Source organism: Phaeodactylum tricornutum, chromosome 7 (genome assembly GCF_000150955.2).
Source record: "Phaeodactylum tricornutum CCAP 1055/1 chromosome 7, whole genome shotgun sequence".
NCBI classification, from domain to species: Eukaryota; Bacillariophyta; class Bacillariophyceae; order Surirellales; family Neidiaceae; genus Phaeodactylum; species Phaeodactylum tricornutum.
Genome location: NC_011675.1, coordinates 318,633 through 341,162, shown reverse-complemented (window position 1 = coordinate 341,162; position 22,530 = coordinate 318,633). Strand labels below are relative to the sequence as shown.

The 22,530-nt window shown below is 48.6% G+C and overlaps 8 protein-coding genes across 9 annotated transcripts; 3 read left to right on the top strand and 5 right to left on the bottom strand.

The window, feature by feature from the left end:
- Positions 1–122: 122 nt before the first annotated feature.
- Positions 123–5,165, bottom strand: PHATRDRAFT_54417 (cohesin; the record flags this gene model as incomplete). 2 transcript variants are annotated; one of them, XM_002179590.1, is made up of 7 exons in its annotated part: positions 123–720; positions 793–989; positions 1,068–1,213; positions 1,284–2,513; positions 2,586–3,064; positions 3,152–4,885; positions 5,049–5,165. In XM_002179590.1, the coding sequence occupies 7 exons, from the start codon at positions 5,147–5,149 to the stop codon at positions 240–242; spliced, it is 4,368 nt and encodes a 1,455-aa protein (XP_002179626.1). The 2 variants fall into 2 exon arrangements, with proteins under 2 accessions (XP_002179626.1, XP_002179627.1); XM_002179591.1 differs by having other exon boundaries at positions 240–720; positions 5,049–5,149.
- A 540-nt stretch (positions 5,166–5,705) lies between these two features.
- Positions 5,706–6,701, bottom strand: PHATRDRAFT_51869 (myo-inositol 2-dehydrogenase; the record flags this gene model as incomplete). The annotated part of the gene is made up of 2 exons (XM_002179589.1): positions 5,706–6,064; positions 6,155–6,701. The coding sequence occupies 2 exons, from the start codon at positions 6,699–6,701 to the stop codon at positions 5,706–5,708; spliced, it is 906 nt and encodes a 301-aa protein (XP_002179625.1).
- Positions 6,702–7,313: 612 nt separating this feature from the next.
- Positions 7,314–9,406, bottom strand: PHATRDRAFT_19949 (predicted protein). The gene is made up of 2 exons (XM_002179588.1): positions 8,897–9,406; positions 7,314–8,822 (listed from the first exon to the last, which is right to left on the bottom strand). The coding sequence occupies exon 2, from the start codon at positions 8,635–8,637 to the stop codon at positions 7,456–7,458; it is 1,182 nt and encodes a 393-aa protein (XP_002179624.1). The 5' UTR covers positions 8,638–8,822; positions 8,897–9,406; the 3' UTR covers positions 7,314–7,455.
- A 305-nt stretch (positions 9,407–9,711) lies between these two features.
- CRTISO1 (carotenoid isomerase) lies at positions 9,712–11,655 on the top strand (the record flags this gene model as incomplete). Its single annotated transcript, XM_002179795.1, has 2 exons — positions 9,712–11,233; positions 11,276–11,655. The coding sequence occupies 2 exons, from the start codon at positions 9,712–9,714 to the stop codon at positions 11,653–11,655; spliced, it is 1,902 nt and encodes a 633-aa protein (XP_002179831.1).
- Positions 11,656–11,826: 171 nt separating this feature from the next.
- PHATRDRAFT_11954 (predicted protein) lies at positions 11,827–12,276 on the bottom strand (the record flags this gene model as incomplete). Its single annotated transcript, XM_002179587.1, has 1 exon — positions 11,827–12,276. A coding segment is annotated over one exon (450 nt), but the record flags the coding sequence as incomplete, so codon positions are not given.
- Positions 12,277–13,306: 1,030 nt separating this feature from the next.
- ETR1 (ethylene receptor 1) lies at positions 13,307–18,470 on the bottom strand. Its single transcript, XM_002179586.1, has 3 exons — positions 17,792–18,470; positions 17,455–17,727; positions 13,307–17,418 (listed from the first exon to the last, which is right to left on the bottom strand). The coding sequence occupies exons 1-3, from the start codon at positions 18,435–18,437 to the stop codon at positions 15,836–15,838; spliced, it is 2,502 nt and encodes an 833-aa protein (XP_002179622.1). The 5' UTR covers positions 18,438–18,470; the 3' UTR covers positions 13,307–15,835.
- Positions 18,471–20,000: 1,530 nt separating this feature from the next.
- On the top strand, positions 20,001–20,225 carry PHATRDRAFT_11934 (predicted protein; the record flags this gene model as incomplete). The annotated part of the gene is made up of 1 exon (XM_002179794.1): positions 20,001–20,225. A coding segment is annotated over one exon (225 nt), but the record flags the coding sequence as incomplete, so codon positions are not given.
- Positions 20,226–21,253: 1,028 nt separating this feature from the next.
- Positions 21,254–22,317, top strand: PHATRDRAFT_45483 (predicted protein; the record flags this gene model as incomplete). The annotated part of the gene is made up of 2 exons (XM_002179793.1): positions 21,254–22,195; positions 22,267–22,317. Coding segments are annotated over 2 exons (993 nt in total), but the record flags the coding sequence as incomplete, so codon positions are not given.
- Positions 22,318–22,530: the final 213 nt, after the last annotated feature.

Genomic DNA, 22,530 nt, shown 5'->3' with positions numbered 1-22,530 from the left:
AAGTACTTATACTATTCTTAGGTCGACGGTGTCATTGCTTTAGATGTTGGCTCCCCATGCGCTTCGTTTTTACTGTTGATATGGGACACGTATCGATATTTTTACATTACGGAGTATGTGTTGTAAAAACGGAACTGATTTTGAATGATATTTGAGCTCAAGTCCTCTCTTTCAAGTGCTTCTTGACATAAAGGTCTTCCTTATCGTCGTCACACATGAGTTGTTCCACCAACGAACAGCTATGGATGAGAGGTCAACGAAGAGCGTGTGCTGACAGACTCGGACTCGAAACGGTTAGAGGCGTGGGTTGAGGCGTGGGTTGAAGCGTAGTCATTGGTGGACCCATGAGCATCATCCCCGACATCGTCAGAATCTCGATCCCCGTCGCCTTCTTCATACAGAGGGGAAAGAGACGCTTGAGTCGCAGACATTTTGGACCTGATACTGCTGATATTGCTTGTTATTGACATGCGTGGGCGGGTTCGCGAGTCGAGACTTTCCGCAGAAAAGGAGCCGTCATCCATCGCGTCTGTTTTGGCATTTTTGTTGAAGGGATATTTACCGAGATCGCCGGCGAGGCGAAATTCTTCAATAGTCGCTAGATCATCTTCGTATATATCATTGTACTCAGATTCGCTTCGTAGCTTCTTCTCCATTTCATTGAAATCCTGCCTGAGCGTTTGAAGCTGGTTTTCATCCCGACGAATCCAATTGAGATACCTGGATAAAGTAAACCGTAAGCAGCGGCCTTTGAAGACTCGTACATTCATTTCACGAATCAGCACGACTTACTTGCTCACAATACGCAAAAAAGGGAGGCGAGCTCCCAAAGGAAGTTCCTCCTCGTATCCGGGCACATCCGTGGAAAAGGCAACCCGAGCGCCTTCTCTAACGAATCCGAGTAGAGCGGGACCTAACGACTTTTCTCTAAGCTTGCCAACGCCCAAAGATGCTGAGAGCCGTTGAGCTTGTTGTTCAATCATGTCGAACTAAACCAGAGTAGAATCTATGAGCAATTGTGTGCGCAGTAGTGCAGAACGAAAAAACCACTTCGTGAAAAGACCTACCTTAGCAGCATGTTCCTTTTCTTTTTCATCGTATGCGACCATTTCTTTTTCGGTTGGATGGTCACTCTCCAATTCCTCGGGTTCCGACGCCGCCCAGTCGTCGAAGTCTTGGCGAAGACAGGCCATGTGGGCTTCCAGAAATCGAACTATTTCATAAGAAAGTGAGTAAGCTTGCTGTAATGAAAATCAGCAGAAAAACCTCTTAAGCAAGCTTACCTGGCTCAATTCTCTTCAGAACCCGTGACAAAGACGAGACAGTACAGCGGGCGATTCGTCCACTTCCCGTAATATGAGACAGAACAGCACCAGCCTCTCGACGGATACCGTCCTTCCAATTAGCTGAAAGACCACGAGCAATAGGAAGCAACAGCTGTTCTATTGCAAAGCGATCTTCAACGTTCATTTTCTCGTTGGCTCGAAGCTGTGCGAAAAAAAAAGAACATTTTCGTAAGATGAGCAAGGCAGCAGTTAAAAACACGCATGCTGATAACACTATCAGTATCCGTACCCGGTGTTCTTGAGACTTCAAAAAACGAACAAAACCACCGACAACGTGGCCGTCTTCCGTAAATGCAAACGATCGAAGTTTCGGTGATACTGCAGCGCTCCATTGCTTGGGAAACAGGGAGCGGAGGTCTCCAGCAATGGTACCAGCATGACTCTGTACTTTTTCTGCAAAAGCGAAATGCTCTTCGGAATAAACAGAATTTCCCTCGTCGAGTTCGACGTATTGCTCAAAGCATAAGACAACCAGCTTTATCAGACTATCTCGCATTCTAACAACAATCTCTGGCCCGTTGGATTTCTTGGGAGCTTCCGCAGATATTGCCAAATCGTCCACCTCGATCTTCAATCGCCAAGCAGTTGCACTGAGGAGGAAAGACAACGCCTCTGATGCTGACTCTGCCACAAGTGAGTGTACCCGTTTGTCTTGATCTAGCCACACTTTCGGAATGTCTGGTGTATTGTTATTGTCAACTTCATCGGTATTCTTGACTTCTCGGATACGAAGATCATTGGCAACAACACGTACAATGTCAATGCAGAGCTTTTCCAACTCAGCAACGGAATTTGCCTTCGTCTTACCGTCCACAAGAAGATCTGCTATATCCCAGCGCTTCGATAAGATGCGAAGTCGACGAAGACAGAGTCCGATTGCGTGCTCCGTATCTATCAGATTGTCCCCTTTGGGACTGTCCGACGTCAAAATGTCAGCTTTCCTTTCAAACAACTTGCTAAGTCGAACTTGAATCGCAGTGGTGGTGGCCTGCAACTCCAGGAATGCATCACCACTTCGCGCATGGTCGTCCTTAGCAAGGCATGAAAGTGCCAGGGCGCAGTTAAAAAGGACGTTGCTGTCCGTCGCCTCAAGAAAGGTTTTTGATAGTTTAGAAATCAATGTGCAAAAGTCTTGCTTCCGGTTTGGTAGGTTAAAAACACTCGGCACTGCATCAGGTGAATGGAGTAAGTTTTCCGTACTGTGACCAAATAGTAGAGGCAATTACTTGGGAAACTTACAAAAATATGGAGGAAGTCCGGTAAGCAACTCCAACACAGAAGAGTCAGTCTTGAACAAATCCAAGAGATCAGGAAGAGCTCGAAGCAACGCAACCGTCAACTCCTCGTGGGACGAGTCCCCTTTACTTTTCTTCCGCGATGGTAGTAGGTTCGTATCTTCCGACTCTTGAACAGCCAAAAGATCTGGATCGACATGCTGTACCATTAGTCCATCCTTGGCTACCGCTCGCACTTCCAATTCGACCGAGCGTATCAACATTTCTAAAAGGACGCGTTGCTGCACAGCCAGCATTCTCCGATCGTGTTTGCTTTTGGGTGTACTCGACTTGTCGCGCTGTAGGCCTTTCAGAAGCACGGGCCAATTGCAGATAATCGGCTTAAGCTCTGGAGATGCCCGTAGAGAGACAACTATAAACCCGACCAGATCAAAGCGAATATGCTCCAAAGGAATATTCCCATCAGCCAAACTATGCGCCACCCTGATAAAAAGCATCGTCTGGTTAGCAAAAAAGAAACAAGTGTTGATCTACCCGAGCCGATTGGAACGTAAAAATAACGGTGCGTACCATACAACGAGTTCATGGATGCGTTCCGTGACATTTGATTCCAACTTTGTCGATCCGCTATCAAAGGCCTCGAGCTGCTCAGTCACAAAGAAGAGTGCGTCCCGACGTACGATGGGGGTGGCATCTTCCGCCAGTGCCCGTAAATTAATCTGCTCCCACACCTGATCATCTTCCAAACTATCCAACAGGCCTTGGCGGGAAAGATTGAGCAAGAAATTCATGGCTTTTTCTTGGACATTCGTGTCGACGTCCAAAACGCAATCGGCCAAGCGCGTGGCGAATTTGTCCACGACCGAGCGCATGTCGCTAACGTCAATTTTCGAAAACAACGGTTTACCGCTGGTGGTGGGTGCGACCAACAAAGGTTCCATCAAACCATCCAAAGCGCGTTCCCGTACGACCGCTTCCTTATCGCTGAGCATCCAACCCAGATACTTAAGAAAGGTAGCCTTGTGGAAGATATCCGGCCGAGTGAGGGTAAATCTCGACAATACATGTAAGGATTCGGCTCGGATGTGTGGATTGGAGTCGCGATACCGTTTGAGAAAAACCCCCATGGTCGTTTCCTTTACGATATCTTCGAGATCTTCCGTTGTGCGGGTCCAAATCGTAATCTGCGCCTGCAGGGCGTGTGCCTTACGTTTTTGTTTGCTGCGTTGGGCCGTCGCGAGCTGTCTTTGCGCGGCTTCGAGTTTGGTGCGGAGTGTGACGGTGTGGGACAAGATGGCGATCGAGAGACTGTAAATGGCGACGGAGGCGGCGGCCCGAATGTCGGGTTGACCAACCCCGACAATTTCGACCACGCGGGCGACCATGTCGCGAACAAGTTCCACCTGAAAGCGGGCACTGGCGTCGAAGGATTCTTCGTCCGTGTCCGAGTCGTGGTCACGAGCAGCGTCGGTGGCAAGGGACTTTGTCCGAGTCGTCATGGTCAGAGCAGTCGCCCCGAGGACGTTCCAAAAGGCCCGATAGACTTTGCGGTATTCCCGAACACCGACCGAAGCCTTTTTTCCGCCGGTTCCGTTGGGATCGGCACAGAACAAGACGAGATCAGCGGGTGTTTGTTGCATGTCTACCAATACCTTGGTAACGAGGTCTTCCCATGCTTCATCCGAGAGACTTTCCAAATCAACCTCCTCCGGATCCAAAAGCGTGTGTACCCCACCACCAACGGATCGAAAGAGCAGATTGAGGAGAGAAATTTGCGCACGATTGGGATGAGTGTCGTGTTCGTGTAGGACCGTGAGCGCGATGCGCTGCAAATTGGTTTCTATCGGGGTTGAGCTCCCCCCGGAACGACGGTGCGTGGGATTGTCGTGGGCTTGCTGTAGCAAGGCCGCGAGTAAGGAAGTCTCGGGCGTTTCGACTACAGGATCCAGGACTTTTCCCGCCAAGCCTTGCAGTACCGTCTGTGCTGCTCGACGACTCGTCGTGGTGATCGCTGCCATGGACGCGGCACCGCCACGGCGCTTTGTGGAAGGTTTGGCGACAGCCCGATGGGCTCGGATTTGGCGGGGTTGCGAGGAAGTAGCACGGGAACGTGACGAGTATTTCGTCGTTCCGGATTCCTGTGGAGGGCCCGCGTCCGCTTCTTCTTCGTCCGAGGAGGACTCTACGTTGTCGTTATCGTCGTTATCGGACACGTCTTCCGGCTCTGCCGCGACAGAAAGTGCCGTCCGGGATTCGGCGTCTTCGTCCACGGAGTCGTCGTCAATAGTCAAGCGCCTCTTTTTTCTAACAATTTGTCAAGACAAGGACACCACGATATGTGAGTGACGAGTACGAGCACAAGGGTACGGTGCACGACAGTACCAGGATCAGGAATGAAAATGCGGCACAAGGGTACCGTGCAATCGTTAACGCTCGTATCAATCATCTCTCGTTGTTTCGGACGTACCGTGATTCGGTGGAATCGATTGAATCGCGTTGAGCCTTGGCATCGTCGTATACGGTATACGTGGCCTTGCGAGTCCGATTGGAGCGACGGACGTTCCCCATGGTGCTATCGATCGACCCTCCGCAGCCGTTCTCGAGAAGTAAATGGCAACGGGAGTGAGCGCTCGTCTCGTCGCGCCTCACCCGCATGGACGACGCTACGCGCCTGGTGGCGGGAGTTTCGGATCCTGGCGCGCCCGGACGTCCGTATACTCTATGTCGTGTTGAGAATGCGTCATGGGATTGGTGGAGTAGCGCGCCGGTCGGGTAGCAGCTCAGTGGCGCGCCAAAATGTACGGGACAGTCTCCCGTACGGAGGAACTACCCCGTGGACAACGTCCCGGGCTAACCTCGCCCACGTTGGTCAGTACACACTGTTCCTCTTTTGGTGACAACAACCAGTATCGAGTAGACGGACCTACCTACCCGTTGACTGGTAGACACGCACACACACACACACACACATGAACATATCTACTAGTATGCACACGCCAATTTACTACACAGTGCCAATCTACTACAAATGTATATACGCGACGTCCGGAGCTCTTCTTCTTGGCACTAGCCTACAGTGGCATCTCATTCTAGGGACAAACCACATCCATATATTGTATCTATTCTAGTCGAGACGCGATTCGTTGTAGGCTTCCACCGTCACCACACTGCCTTGTGCGGCCGAAAGCCGTGCCGCGTCCACGATTCGCTGGACCCGTACACACTGCGCCGCCGTCACGGGCCACGTCCACCCCTTTTCCAAGACATCTGCCCAGGCATCCATTTCCAAGGCAAACGCCGCGGCAAAGCGTTCCGGAAACGAATACTGCCAACGGGAATGGCGAATGCCGTTGGCATTGGAAATAACCGCCGTGTTGGCATGAATGTTGCCGACGGACACGAGACCGCGGGGCCCGAAAATTTCGCAGCGTTGGTCGTAGCCGTAAGTGGCGGAACGACTCATGAACAACGTCACCACGGCCCCTACGTGACATTCAAAAGTGTACCGTTGGAACACAATAGTCCATAGTAAGCACCGTAATGCAGATGCTTCCTATCACCTTTCAAACGTACCTTGTTGAAAATTCATCATCATAGTGGCGTTGTCCTGCACATCGGCGGCCGTCAAGTCTTTGTCGGAGGAGGTACCGGAGGCGTACACCGAGACCACTTCATCCTGTAAGGTGTGTGTAATGTAATCCACGTCGTGCGCCGCCAAATCCATGAAAATGTTGCCACCGTTGAGCAGAAAGTCTTTCGGAGGTGAGGGGTGGTCGGCAAAGAAGAGACTGGCCATGATGGGAGTACCCACTTGGCCCTCTTGTACGGCCGCTGTGGCTGCAACGTACGACGGATCGAAACGTCGTTGGAAACCGCAGCACAGATCTATCCCCGCTCCGTGTGCGTACTCAAACAGAGCTTCGATTTTGTCAGCCGTCTCGTCGACGGGCTTTTCGGTAAAGACCGAAGTTTGGTGAACACCCGCATGTCGGATTACGCTTTCGTGGGTAAAGGTAGGCGTCGAAATTACCAAGCCGTCCAAGTCATTCTCAGCCGTGGCTGCCTCCAGGCTGTCGTAAAAATTTACCTGTAGACAGTGGAATGAACGAATTGAGAGCATGTTAACCGTAAACGCCCAAACGCCGTCGATCACTGTGGATGAGACGTTCGACAGCGTACCCCATGTTTCTCTCCTAGTCGGCGGGCACAATCACCGTTGGTGTCCACGATTCCCGCCAAGTCGAAACGAGGGTTGGCACACAATAGTGAGGCACGAATCTGTCCCATTCGCCCACTACCAACGACGGCAACCCGTATTCGGCCAGCGGAAGATCCGAGTCGGCGCGAGATCGTGGTACCGAGTCTAACAGTAAGCCGACAGGTGGTCGAAAAGCGTCCAGACAACAACAATGAAGCAACCATTGATGCGACTATTTTTTCGTCCAGCTCAAACAGAAACTTGATAAAGCGTCATGGACGGGGTTCTCAAAGACTTCGCTTTGATGTTTGGTCGGGTGCCATGGACTCACCGAAAGATGCTATTCTATCGGCCGTTTTGGACACTCACCAATGGACAGCGAACACGGAACTTGCAAAGATACGCGTGAACTAAATTGTGTGACTGTGAATCACAATCGAGCTTGCGGTTCACTCACTCTATCGTGGCAAGGCCGAAAACTACCTACTTGACTGTGATACCGTTCCCCCAGACTATTGTTCCTGTCAGACAAGTAGGTGAAACGAGGTACTATATACAAGTACATATTGGGCCACTATCTTGCAATCATGGAAATTGGACTCGTGCTAGATGAGCGGTAAAGGCGCGATCCTTGTCTAGACTAGCGCCTCATGAATCCGTCAACGAACAGTTACCGTCAGTCCAACGTTTTCCAGTGAGAGTTGATATATTGGATGCCACATCCCATCACGGCTTCGCCAGTTGTAGGGTATGAATGAATGTTTCGTCCGATCGCTCGCAGACCAAGTCCATTTTTGATGGCGAGACTGATTTCGTTGATCATTTCACCGGCGCGTTCCGCTACGATCGTAGCGCCAACTATTTCATCCGTTCCTTTCCGACAAAAGATTTTGCAGAAACCAACGTTTGATCCTTCCAAAATAGCACGATCGTTATGCTCCAAGCCAGCGCGGTAAGTGTCGACCTCTATTTCCTGCTTGTCGGCGTTGGCCTCGGAATAAAGTCCCACTGTAGCGTACTCGGGTTCGGTGTACATGACGGCAGGAACCACCAAACTGCTCAATTTCCAATCATCTTCAAAGAGAGAATTCTGCACCACCATCTTGGCCATTTCTCCACTCATGTGTGTAAGCTGTGGTACTCCTGCGACGCAATCACCAACAGCGTATACGTTTGGATTGCTCACAGACTGGGTCAAGTCGTTGACTTTGATGCCTTTACCTAGTTCATATTCGACACCCGCTTCCTCGAGACCCACGTCTTCCACATTAGCTACTCTGCCGGCCGCCACCAGCAGACATTCGCATTCCAGATCGACCGGGTCTGCATCAGTATTGACCGTTACTTTGAGCAAAGGCAACTCCAGAGGATCATCCGTTTTATCACGCAACGTTTCGACTCGTGTGATGGATCCGGTCAGAAAGTGCACGCCAGATTTTTCCAACTCTTGTTGTAATATGTGTGCCGCTTCAGCATCACCTTGCTTTGAAGCAAATAAAGGCTCCGATCGCTGTAGTACAGTGACTTTGGAACCAAAGGTGGCAAAGCACTGAGCCATTTCCAGCGCCACCACCCCGGCACCTAAAATCACCATCCTAGGTGGCAGAACTTGGAGATTGAACAGAATTTCGTTGGTCGTATGGGGTGACTCCTTCAGCCCCGGAATACCAGGAATTGCTGGACGACCTCCCGTTGCAACAACTGCCTTTTTGAACTTCAAAACGGTCTCGCCGACTTGAATGGTATCAGGACCGGTGAAACGTCCACGGCCCTGAAAAACATGTGCACCCGTACCAGTAGTTCCCGCGTGTCCATCCGCGGGAGAGATCTTGGTCCGCGCCGTTCGTAAGTGTTCCATAATCTTAGCAAAGTCCACCCGGACTCTTCGCTGAGAATGACACCGAAGTCAGCGGAGCGTCTCACTTCGGCAACGGCCCTGGCGGCTCGTATCAGCGCCTTCGAAGGCACGCATCCCACGTTGAGGCAATCACCACCAGCTAGTTTTTCTGAAATCAAGGCGCTCTTGGCCCCTCTTCGAGCGGACTTGTTTGTACAGAAACTGTGGGGGTGAGGGAGACTATTGAAAATAAGCGTAGAAGCACGTGGACTGTACATACCTGTTTAGCGGACACGAGTCCCCCCGCGCCTGCTCCAATAGCAATCAAGTCATAGACTTCGTGAGGTATTTCAGACGATTGTACGTAGCCACGTGGGTGAACCTCGTTCAGCAAAGCCGCATTGTGTTCATCCAACGGCCATATTTCGAGTTTTTTGGCTTCCGCAATTTGCTCCGGATCATTAGCGACCCAGGAATTGGTAGATGCTGACATGATCGTCCGTTTGCCAGATGCCGCAGAATTACAACGCGATTCCGTTGTCGTCTTGGATGAGAAGGAATCCGGTCTAGCGAAGTACGACGACGGCCGAAGGGGATGAGCGCTTCCAGTCAACAGCAAGATGTTGTGAAGTCTCGTCAGTACTCTCATCAACGGAGACTCTGGTGGAATTCAAAGGGATCGAGACGTCGTCTCGGAAGTAAAGAAATTTGTGATAGGTAAGAATCTGTGCTTGATAGTGAGTTGTTTTGTAGAAAGCTTCTAGAGAGACGGTGATGGTCGGGAGGAAAGTGGGTTGGAAAGAATACGATCTCGACCCAAAAAAGATTTCCATCGCCCAGGGACTGTAGGATATTGATAGAATGGATTGACTCGTGACGTCTTGCTCGGGGACCGACCGTGCTTGCTCGACTGACATAGTTATGAATGCCGTTTGTATTCGTTACATAAGGAAAGATCTCCGACAAGTGACGTGTCACAAGCGAAAGCCTTGTTTGGGCACATCACTTTTCTATCGTTTCCTGGCCTTGCTGCCTGCCAGCGAAGTTGGCCCTGCCCCGTGAGAGCACTGTTGCAACAGCATGCGCACAACGACCATGGCAAACATATCGAAAGACCGCCTCACGGGGCGTTTTCTGGCATTCCTGCTGCTAGTCTTAGCGAACAAGGAGACATCTTCATTTTGTGTTCAGTCAGGCTATAGATCGAGACATTATTTCTCAGCAAACTTTCTTTCGGTACAGCCCTCCGATGTAGCGAGGGGTAGCTCCACAGCTCCTGCTGCTGCCATTGCTGATGCTCCAACAGGATCGATCTATCGCGAAGAGACTGTAGATGTGGTAGTGATTGGGGCCGGCGTAGGTGGTCTTTCCTGTGCCGCACTCTCTTCCAAGTATGGGATGGACACCCTGTGTTTGGAAGCTCACGATACTGCCGGCGGTTGTGCCCATTCATTCGAAAGATACAGTGCGGCATCGAAAACAACACCCTTTCGCTTTGACTCTGGACCGTCGCTGGTTTCGGGACTCTCGGAAAAAGGTACCAATCCGTTGAGGCAAGTTCTGGATGCCGTCGGCACAGCGGAGGAGGTTCAATGGAAAACATACGATGGATGGCTGGTGCACGATACGTCCGACGACAAAGTTTTCAAAGTGACTACAGGCGATAGTGGCGCATTTGAAGACGCGCTCGAGAAAAAGGCAGGAATCAATGCGAAAAGAGAATTCATAGAGTTCAAGAGAAAGGTGTTGGAGGAAGGGGGCCTTGCCGAAGCGAGTGCATATATTCCACCATTCGCTCTACGAGGAGGGATTACGGCTTTGGCAAGTCTAGCGAATTACATGTTCAAGCTTTTGAGCATCGGTAGTAAAGGAGCCTTGTTGACGGGTCCTTTTTCCAAAGTTATGGACTTGCATGGACTGAAGGACCCATTCGTACGCAAATGGTTCGATTATTTGGCGTTTGCACTTTCGGGAGTCGACGCCTCGCACACGCAGGCGGCCGCGGTGGCCTACATGATGATGGATCTACACAAAAAGGATGCCGTACTGGACTACCCCATGGGAGGAATGGATTCTCTTGTTCAAGCTTTGGTTTCGGGGATCAAAACAAACGGAGGCGAGCTTCGATTGAACAGTCGCGTGGAACGAATGATATTGGAAGACAACAATGGTCGCGTCGAATGCAAAGGTGTGGTATTGACGGATGGCACAGTAGTAAATGCTCGAAAAGGAGTTGTTTCCAATGCGCCAATTTGGAACATGGCTCGCATATTGGAAGATTCTGTGCCTGGTGAAGTAAACGATGCCAGACGTTCTATCGTCAAAGCAATCCAGAAACAAGCAGATGACATGTCCATGACGGGATCATTCATGCATCTTCATCTTGGTATTCCGAAGGCTGGTCTTCCCGAACATTTAGAATGCCACCATTCTGTCTTAAACATGCAAGATGATGTGACAGCCGAGCAAAACATGGTAATTATATCCATTCCGACCGTGTTTGATCCAAGCTTGGCTCCAGAAGGTTACCACGTTGTCCACGCTTACACAGCAGCTTGCGATGGTTTCGACCAGTGGACACCGTATCTCGACAGCGGAAAAGAAACTGGAAAAGTCGGTCACAGCCCCAATTCCGTTAAGTCTCTTGCCTACACTAAAGTTGATGGCTACAACGAACTAAAGGACGAAAAAGCGGATGTACTGTGGAGGGCGGTCGAGAGAGTGATTCCTGACGTTCGCCTGCGTGCGAAGCAAAAAGGCAGCATTATCTTAGTAGGCACTCCCTTGACACACAGACGATACAACCAGAGGTATCGGGGTACGTATGGGCCCGCACCTGGCCCGGGTAAAGACGTTTGGGAATTGGCAGGGGCAACGACTAAAATCAAAGGTCTCCTTGCTTGTGGCGATTCTACCTTTCCGGGGATCGGTTTGCCCGGTGTGGCTGCAAGTGGAACAATAGCCGCAAATACGATGACCACCATCGCAAATCAAAGGAACCTTATGAAGGAGCTGAAGGCGAAAGGCGCCCTCCAATAGGTGCTGCTATTGACCACATTGCGTGAATAGGAATCAAGTTGTTGTCCCTACTGAACGTTATCTTGACTGTGATAATATGTATTGTATGTGTGCTATTTTTTATGTAAGTGATGTAGGTCCCCCGACTCATGTACAGTGGAGGAAACATTTTTGAAATGAAAGTGTCCAAACTCAAGTCATGTTCCTAGTCATTCCGTCGATAATACACCGATTGACAATACCCAAAAGATGCTTGTTTTCCAGAGCCGCACAAACTCGCTCTTTGTCAGCTAGCTGCTTGTTAATAGCAGTTTCGCTACTGTGCGAGCCAGGCTCGATACGGACCTTGACTTTGAAACGTGGCGGCAGCGACCGATCGAGTTTCACTCGTAGGCAGAGACCAATATGTGTCGCCATCGAACAGTGCGGGATGGTTGGAGTAAAGCGGACGTCTAGAGTACTGTACGACGCTATTCGTTGGTCCAGTCGATCATCCATAATATCGTGTACGTCAATTTGACGTTTGCTAACAACACCTAGCTGCTCTAAAGTCAACGGATGCTCCGGGTCTTGAATGTTGCGAATGATTTCAAAAACTTCGTCGGCATCCACCATATCACGGCGTTTTTCTGTCCTTTTCGATTTAGATTCATCACTGGTATTGGTGTTCCTTATTTTCGAACGGTGTCTTGTCGTGAGTGGAACAAAGCGTGGTGGATCCACAAATGTGTCTGTAAAGATTGGTTGCATCAATGTATCGGTGGTGGGAATGTTCAAACCCAAATTCCGTAAAAGCGCAACACCCTTTCCTTTCGTCGCAATCGACGCTTCCGTAAGAGCCTGTAGAATAGCCCGATCTGTTGGTGTTCGGTGTTTTGTTCGAGCAGGGCTATTCTGGGACGGTAGTATTTCCCAGCCATTTTCTTCAAGCATATTGTCGGTACTCCAAGCCGCTAATTCAGGATACGACAGTGCCTGCCGTTTCAATCGAGAAGAATTCTTTTCAACTGCCAACACGGTTGGGTTCGCGTTCTGCTTGGGTCCATCCAAATCCATAATGATCTATCTATCTGTAAATGCAAATTGTGGCTTTTTTTCTCTTTCAAGGACAATGTGTCTTCCTACTTGCTACATGGTTTTGGTGGCCTTTTTTTGTTCGTGCGAGTGACATACCTACCACTCTACTAGGAGAGTGTGGAACCATGCAATTGTCTATGGAGTGGTGCGCAAAAATATACCGTATTGCTGTAACGAAAACAAGAGTACATACACCTATCTAAGAAAATGACGGCTCCGTACTCCGGACTCGCTTTTCGATCATCGAGACCCCTCATCAGAGAGAGCTGTCCACTACCAGGTATGAAGCACAATAAGCGAAGGCTTACAGGCATTCGGATATCGTCTAGTCTGCAATAGCATAAATTACGAAGTGGGCAGGAACCATTGTGACGGATTTTCTTTGTTTGTTCCGTCTGTATTTTAAGAGGAATTCACCACAAGCAGAATGTTGGAAGAAGCTCTCCGAAATGATAAGCAGCGGCCTGCCGAGACAGCTCTCGCCATGCTCTCCTTTCTCCAAAACGAGCTTCCGGCAGGAGGTGCCGCTGCCGAAGGGCGCTTCTTTCGCCTTTATGGGCCGCTTTGCGACCGAATTTTCGGACCCATAGGTACAGAAAAGGAGGGATATCGGCACAAGGAAGGTGGTTGGCTTTCCGTTCAAAACGCTTGGAGCCAGTCTACCAACACTAATGGGAGCGGTCGCTCACCAGCGTCGGGAAGTAGCCACCATCGGGGGGTTGCATCCCTAGCGAGCGCTGCTACCCTTTCACGGAAGGGGACCTCGAGTATCGAAACCGATCCCGTTGTCAAACTACTCGGCACGGCTCCAAAGCCGGATTCGAGCGTCAAAGATGCTTCTCCGCTTCCAATGACGTTAATCGAAGCCATTTCCAAAGAATCAAGGAATCGCCCAGACATTGGTTTCTCTTTCCCACTACACGCTCTTCCTAAGGCGACTCAAGATGCCTGGATGGCTATGCTGGACCAGCAGCCTCAAGCCTTAAATATTTTTATGGGATCGGTACAGTCTCGCCCGTTTACTCCTGCTGCGTGTAGCAGAAATGACGCTCGTCTCCTGAAAGAGCTGCTTCAAAAACCGCCAAACGAGCAAAGAGAATTATGGCACTACAAGCAACGCCAAGAACTAAAAAAAGCTGTGTTAACAGGTCCAAATTCTTCGGTTCGTGGGCCTCTACAACTGAGTCCTCTCGGGCGCCATGGCCCGATGTCGACGACCAGTCCTCGAGCCTTCTCGACTCCCTCGTCACCGTATCAATTTTCACCAGACACTGCTTCGCTTGGAAAGAGCATTGGAGAAACGACAGAAGCGGAAGAAGCAACGCCTCCCAATGTTTTACTTGGCATGCTGGAGTATTTCTTGTTTGTCTTTGTTCGGTACCCTCTCTTTCCATCTATCCCGAAGTTGAACGCTCCAACCCCCGGTGGAGCAAACAATTCTGCTGCTCGATCTTTGATCCACGCTAGACAGAATCGTGAAACATACGGGGAGACCGTGTACAACAATCTTTTCCGTCGGTATGTAAAATATTTTCTACCTTACGAGCGTGAAGGTGATCGCCATTTAGATTTCGGAAGCTCGATGCACGAGTCGGAACTTTTCCTGCGTGTTGTTATTTTGATGTGGTTGGAAGCAGACATTCGACTTATGACGACAGTACAGCTTATACAGAAGTTGAAGGAACGCCGAAAGCTGGCTGGCATCGTAGAATTGGCCAAGTACAATCTGCACGATTCGTACGATTTGGCCCAAGGAACTTATACGTCCTCATCATCGCTGACACAGCGTTGCCTGCGTAACGTTGTGGTCCACCTCATGTTGGATCCAAGTTTGCCAGAAGTGGTTCGTCGACAAGCGTCATCTTCACAACGCAAATGGTGTTTGAGCACAGCCACTACCGTTTTCAAGCAACCGTTTTACAATCACCTTCGAGCCACCTTCCGTTATGCATCGATGCACTCAATCGAGTCGCCATTCTTTGCCGCAATAAATGCGTGGCTCATTTGGTTGGAGCCGTGGAACGTCAACGAAAGTGAGCCTGTCATCTCTTACTTTCTATGATGCAATTACTGTTTTTATTTGTTTCTAAAATTTGTTTCTCAATCGCTTTGTTAGGTAAAACACGGGAGTTCACGCAAACGAGTACAAGCCACCGTATCATGGGCTCGGTTGGCGTTGTGGCATCGCCCCGCACCATAACTATCCCAAAGCACAACCAGTCCAGTCGATACGAACCGTTTTGGGAACCATACATTGCCGCAAATCTTCATTTGTACACCGTTCCATTGGCTATTTTTCTCTGTCGCGCTCGCGAACTGGACTTTTCGGAACGCAACTTTGATCACTCGATTCAGCTAGTCAAACGGGTCTTTCGCGTGTTTACGGCCGAGGTTGTTGATGTCATATCTCGTCATTTGAAAGGCACCTCTGAATATTCCTATTTGGTACAGCAGGAGGCTCAACACTTGGAGCCGTACGCCCCACCTAGCGGAAGTATGACGCTATCGTCTTGTCAGAATGACATGATTGCTCTCTTGGAAGAAATTCAAATGCAGCACACGAAAAAAGTTCGTGAGTTAGATTTTACAGATCGAATTACCGCGTACATCGAAGGTATGTTTGGTGGCGGCGCAATGTCCGGTGAAGAGAAGTCTTTTAAATGGCTAATTGAACGAGGTACATTGATCGTTCATTGGCCACAAAACAAAGAAATTTTGACGCTGGAGACTAATTGTAAGCACAAAAAGACCGACGGGGGAAATTCTTTCCCGAAAAAGCAATTCGTGGACCGCACAGGCGATGGATTATTGTCAGAACAAGGTTACAAGCAATTGATGACTGGACTGCTCAAGCTTCGACCAGACGACGTAGAATATATTGGAGACACGATGTGTTCTCGGGTGATGTCGCACGAACTCGATCTACTTGTTGATGGCACAATCCGGTTATCCAACTGGGCTAACCGCAAACTTGGATTGGAAAGACCGACGCTGAAGTACTTTCGTATCAATCTTCGCTTTCTTGCTGATTATCGGACTGTTATATTCTTGATACTTTCTGCGATCCTATTGACTAGAGTGCTTTGAAAAGAAAATTACAGTTTGTCGAAGTGGTAGCAAAGCACTAGTGTAGCGTAGCTAGCGATTGCTTCAAGTATTTTTCATTTTCCGAAATAATTCCTGACAAGATCTCTTTCAAACAAGTAAGAGTTATGGGTTTCCGAATTAGACCTTCGAAGCCCACGTGAACACATTTTGCTTCGGTTTCGGATGACCAGTCTGCTGAGCACGCCATAATTTTTGCTTGCGGGAAATGTTTGAGCTCGCGTAACTGCTTTAGCAGTTCGTACCCGGTCATGCCCGGCATCTGCAAATCTGTCAGTATTAAATTTGGAACATGCATTTTACTGCTTTCTTTTATATATTGAAGTGCTTCTTTGCCGCTATGAGCAACAAGAATTTGTTGGACTCCGAGCCGGCTCAGCATTTGTTTCATCACTTTCAGATTGATTGTTGAGTCATCAACGATCAGCGTCCGAAACGACGCAGCTTGCTGAGGCTGTATCACAGGGGGCATTGGTGGTTGCTGGGGCTTAGCGGATTCAATTGAACGCCGTCGCTTAGAGTTCGCAAGAAAGAAGCTAAAATCGGCACCTGGACTCCTGTTCTCAAACCATATATGTCCATTCATTCGAGTGACAAACTTCATGGCGAGGTTGAGGCCGAGGCCGGAACCACTTGATTGCCCCGCTTTTGCAGACGAACCGCCTTCATATCTACGGTCTTTCTCCTTCGAGTTTTCGAGTTGAACGAACTGACTAAAAACCTTTTTCCAGCTAGAAGCTGGAATGCCAGTTCCTTGATCTCGAACAGAAATTACAGTAACCTCAATATTGCTCCCTCTTAGGCTAGTCTCTGCTTCCAACAACTTCTCTTCCGAGAAAAACATCAAGTCTGAAGCTGCTGCGCACCGTGCTTCCTTCCAAGCGTCCTCAATGGAGCATTTCCTCAAGGAGATTGTGACCTTGGTATTTGTCATAGTGTATTTGATGGCATTTCCAACAAGATTTACCAGAATTTCCTCCAAGCGCAGTCGGTTTGCGGATACAAACTGCTCTGCTTCCTTTTGGAACACCAATGACACGTCATGAATTGCCGCGAATGGACCGCAGAATTCAAGAGAGTCTGCTATACAAGCTGACAAGGGAATATCCGAGAGCTCGATCATATCCATCATATTGGCATCAATCTTGCCGATATCTAAGACATTGTTAATCAACGTTAGTAGCAACCGTGAAGATGCAAGAATGGTCCTTAGACTGTCCAACATACTGGAATCACTGGACAGATCTTCTATGATAGTGGAAGCAACGCCCATAATGCCCTGGAGTGGCGTCCGCAATTCATGTGACAACATTTGCATCATTTCCGTCTTGGTTTGACTTGCTGTTTCTGCAATTTTTGCTGCCACTCGAGCTTTCTCGGCTCGCTGCTTGCTAGTGTAATCACTAAGGGTAATGAAGTATTGGTCTTCTGATAGCGACGATCCGTGCCTGGAAAAGTTGCGTACGCTCATCGACAGCACTTCAATGTCCTTCGACTGTTCCAAGGTATGACAAAGCCTGAGACGAGCTCTCGGTGTAGTACCGGTGTTAGCCTGTCGAAACAATTCTGAAAAGGATTCTTCCGCACTACCCGTTGAATCACCTTCAAACTCCAATGGTAGCTCCCACGCAAACTTACTTAGAAAGGAACGCCCAGCTGTGCCGAATATTTTGAGCACAGGTTCATTGACCCAAATAATCCGACCGCTTTTGTCCGTAAATATTGCCCCTGTATCAGAGTGCTGAATCGCCGCACCAATCATATGCAGGTATCGTTCCTGCTCGACAATCTGATTTGTTCTACGCTCCACTTCCTTTTCCAAGCTGCTGTTGAGAGTTTCGAGTTCCGCAAGAGTGTTGTAGAGCTGGGAATAGTCGGCTGTGACTCCTACAATATACTTCACCTTCTCTTCTGTATCGAGGACCGGTGTATAGTGCGCATCGGCCAGAAACTGTGAGCCATCCTTCCGTCGTACCTGAAAGGTTCCCTTCCAGTGGTTCCCCTCCGCTAGCCGCGCTTGAAAATCTTCTGACTGCTTGAGCGACATGTTGTTTGGCAAAAGAAGGCCCAATGTTGAAACCGATCGCTTCATCCCTTTCATAGCCGTATAATTCGCTAGCAAATCGATTCCAGTAGCAAATGTCCCCCCCCCCTAGGGTTGTCGCGATAACTGCTTTCTCGACTTGATGCTTCAGCAGCCAAAAACCAAATTCTTGGCGAAGGAGATCTGCTCGGTGCTGTCTATCATATTCCAATGCTGTAACGAGAATCTGGTCGTCTTCGAGTGTAACATGGGTAAAGCATGCAATCTGATCAACTCCACATGAATGGAAGAGACCCTCAGGAGACGCAAAAATACCTTCGATGGGAGAGCGATCAGCATGAAAAGCCTCTGTAGTCGCCATCGAGGCCAAGAAAACAACATTTAACGTGAAGAACTTCAGGCTTTCTTTTTTAGCTCTAGCCACCCCCTCCCGAAACTTGGCGCATTCATTGGTACACGCAAGGACGCGAGCCAAGGGTACGAACGGAGGCGATATGTCGAGAATCGAGGCTGTGGTAGCATCACACGAAATCACTTCGCACGTAGATGCATTTAACGTAAACTCGAGTTTGGTCATTCCACATTCTAAAAAGTGCTCAGCGGGCTGTCGATAATACTATCACTGAGAGCGAAGCTATTCATACAGTATGCGTTTTTTCGTGATAGCGTCTTTAGACCTTTCACAGTCAAGACTGGCCAACTCGCACACACTCTGAAAATGAGCACTATTCACGCTCACCTTTCTCCTACTGATCCAAGCGTCCGAATTGTATGACGCATGCGTATCCCTAAATACAAATTCATATTACTATTAGGATTATATAGTAAATATTGTTTCTACAGTTAATTAATTACAATTAAATCAATGCCAGCAGCATGTGTTTTTTATTAAAGATTGGCTTGCGAGGGATTCCTTACGTAGCCACCCCTGCATCCATTATCGAGACCTTATCATCAAAAACAGTTCAGACAACATCTTTGGGAAGCAGTTAACAGTAAAATCCTTTTCTTATGGGAGATTTAAGATCTGCCAAGAAGGGGGACTTTCGAAGGCAGACGATGTTGATAGGATTAGATATGGAGTAACTAGCACCAAAACAGCACAATTAAGCAAGAATGCAACCATGAAGTTGGCAGCTCTGATGTCGGAGACACATTTGTTGGATAACCTATACTTGGAAAGAGTCTACTGTCCAGTTTACATTTATTCTGAGTCTTGCAAGCTTGGCCACTGGCAATAAGACATCTTGACTGCCACAAGCACAATCATCCACCATGAGAGCCATGCAGGACAACTAACCTTTTCCCGGTATAGAACATACAAAGCCTAGCATAAGCAAGTTTGAAATGTCAACAATCACTTCAGCCAGCCTCTACATATTTAGTCGAGAATATATACAGTGTATGCTACTAAATGCTGTTGGTAAAAAACAATCCTTTTTACAAGAATATTGACACCGTCAAAGAACTTCTCGCCCTCTCCTCGTCGACAGTCCTCCATGACGGAGGTACGCGCCGAATCGTAGGAGGGATCTGGGCTTTTTGCTACTCAAGACTATCAGATTGGCAAGATTGTTGCATAAGTCTTGTGCTTCACTGTCAAAGTGAAAAATGATGCTGGAGGAGGCCATGTTTTGTTTTTTTTTTCAGACACTGTTTTCATATCATTGTTATTTGACACGAATTGCAGTTTTCACTGTGAGCCGGAAAGTCTTTTGTGTCCCGTATCGGAGGTTCGTGTATATGACGTCCAATCTGCTCACGTCAGTCGTCGGGGACAGACATTTTGTATGTGTGGACAGCCAACGATGATGTGATGTATCTCACATCAAGGCGATTGCTTTCCGATCTCTACGCGTCTTCGAAACAATCAACTTGTTGTCTAGATTCGTGTACATTCATTCCGATGACATCGACAAGAATTTTCTATGTTGTAGCTTTGTGCATCATGGCCTTTTCTGGCGCCGAGGCCTTCACTTCGGCATATACGGTTGGTCGCCCGGCTTTTTCAACGGTCTCACAAACAGCAAACACAAACCCTCCGAAGGTGTTGCTTGCGCATACTATCCTTTTTGGGAAAAAGGAAGCCCGCGCGCAAGGAAATGAACGTAAGAATAAATCCGAACGCGTGAGAAAGACGAAGGATGATGTGATCGAAGTCGGCGGTGTGGTTTTGGAAAGTTTACCTAACGCAATGTTCCGGTGTCAAATTGATGACGCTCCGGAGACGCAGGCCCCTGTGTTGGCAACAATTAGCGGCAAAATTCGAAAGAACTTCGTCAAAATTTTGGTTGGAGACAAAGTCTTGATTGAGCTGAGCCCGTATGACTTAACCCGTGGGCGCATCACTTTCCGATACCGCTGAGTTTCGCCGCCACTGGCGATCAAATGACTTTATGACACGAAAGCTGTAAATGCGACATAAACGAATGCTCGCGTTATAGCGAAGTTTTACTATTAATTGCTTCTCACAGCTTCTAACATGAAAACATGGGATAACAGACGTATTCGAGTCAATACGATTGCGTGGGTAGAGAATCTCCCTAGATTTGCAGTTAGTTTCACTCGTGGCGGAGTGCTACATGGATTTCGCGCCTGCGAGGCTGTAACAAGTCGAATTCGCCGTCAGCTGGTTGAGATTGCGACGGTGTGACTTTCTCGAATCCGCTAAAGCTACGCGGCATGAATTTCTTTCAGGAAACGACAAATGTAGCAGCGCATTTTCACAAGCAAATTCGATCTTTTGACTGTGAGTGGTTCGTGTCGATAAACTTGTGCGTCGCCAAGCTAACACTAACGTAGCATTCGTTATTGCGTCATTCTAGTTTGTGATCTTGCTTTTACCTGCCTGTCTTTTGGGATCCGGTCATTCAATCAAAGTATACATCGCATTAACTATATTTCTGGTCAGCGCAACGGTCGCCGAGTTATTTGGCATGCAATTGGTCAAGTTTCTCGAATGTCTCTTCAGTGGCTTTTTTTGTGAGAGTCTTTGCTGTCAAGCATTGGCATAGTTTGACCTAACTGTTAGGATTATTAAGTGTTACACGTGAACAGAATATGAAGCCCTGGTTGACTGTGAGCGCTCATGCGGGCTAGTCTGCCGTCGTACGACGCTTGATTGCATATTCGTAGGCACATAGTCAAACTCAAATTACCTTCTCACAAACAGACGGCTGATGCGAGTCAATCTACTGTCCCGGTAACTCTCAAAGTGACAATTTGTTCTCATTTCAGGGAATGTCGACAAAGCGCTTGGAACTGTTTCGCTTTCTTTCTTTATAAATGGAAGGAGAGACAATGAGGAAGTCGCCACTCGCCAAATCCGACGAAAGCGCATCATCGAAAAGGGGGGAACATTGGCTAGGTGACGCTGCAGTCCTGGAAGGAGAAATGTTAGACGGCAATGTATCAGAAGGGGCCGTTGTGAATGCCGCCGTAGTAGGGGGTCTCACGGACATCGAATTACTCCCATTGGAGCCCCCGAGTGTAGAAAATGAGGCTGACGATAACAACGAGAATGCTGATGATGATGACTTTGGAGCCTTTGGGGGAGCCTTGGAAGCTGACGAAATGCCTACGCTGTCTGACGAAGGACCAGAAGAGGATGAGTATGTCAAATCCATGGACAAGCCGGTGGGTGTATCAGAAGGGGCCGTTGTGAATGCCGCCGTAGTAGGGGGTCTCACGGACATCGAATCACTCCCATTGGAGCCCCCGAGTGTAGAAAATGAGGCTGACGATAACAACGAGAATGCTGATGATGATGACTTTGGAGCCTTTGGGGGAGCCTTGGAAGCTGACGAAATGCCTACGCTGTCTGACGAAGGACCAGAAGAGGATGAGTATGTCAAATCCATGGACAAGCCGGTGGGTGTATCAGAAGGGGCCGTTGTGAATGCCGCCGTAGTAGGGGGTCTCACGGACATCGAATTACTCCCATTGGAGCCCCCGAGTGTAGAAAATGAGGCTGACGATAACAACGAGAATGCTGATGATGATGACTTTGGAGCCTTTGGGGGAGCCTTGGAAGCTGACGAAATGCCTACGCTGTCTGACGAAGGACCAGAAGAGGATGGTCTCCCTGTAGAGTACCAACACGGAATAACAGGGATGAATGTTGCAGGATCAGCTCTTGAAAGTCTTGTACAAGCGAATGAAACTATGAGCTTAGGCATGCAAAAATCGAGCGCTGAACCAGGGTGGGGTTTGCTGGATCGATTAAAGAAATCGCTCCCCGATATCTTCCCCGTCAGAGAGAAGAGTGCAGATCAGGATGTGGTGATAAACAGCTTAGGTGATTCAGATGATTTGCATTGTATTGCAACTTCACTGGTGAGTTACATCGCGGTAGTACCATTTTGTAAAGAGTTGTTGTCTCATGGTTTTGTTTTCGACTCGCTTAGAATATACTTAGAAGTGGGTGCAGCCCTTTTTTGGTTTCGTCGACTAAGGATAGGTCTTCGTCTAGCTTTCTATTCGCCGTTAAACCGGCAAGCAGATCTATTCCAACCACTATCGCCACCGACGAAGCCAAGAAATCCTTTGAGCATTTCTGTCGTCCTGTGGTCGGCTTCAAGTCGCTTTCGAGAACAGCAGATAAAAAATTCGCATGCGAGATCCAAAATTCGTTCCAAGTGCCTTCATCTGGTAAAGCTGTTGGCGCGTTC

Bases quoted from the DNA above. Each gene is read 5' to 3' on its own strand.
- PHATRDRAFT_19949 (XM_002179588.1), bottom strand. From the start codon at position 8,637: ATGGAACACTTACGAACGGCGCGGACCAAGATCTCTCCCGCGGATGGA.
- ETR1 (XM_002179586.1), bottom strand. From the start codon at position 18,437: ATGACCAAACTCGAGTTTACGTTAAATGCATCTACGTGCGAAGTGATT. The intron at 17,728-17,791 runs GTACGACGGAAG...TCCTCGATACAG, and splicing joins ACTGGAAGGGAACCTTTCAG to AAGAGAAGGTGAAGTATATT. The intron at 17,419-17,454 runs GTAAGTTTGCGT...TGGAGTTTGAAG, and splicing joins AGCTGGGCGTTCCTTTCTAA to GTGATTCAACGGGTAGTGCG.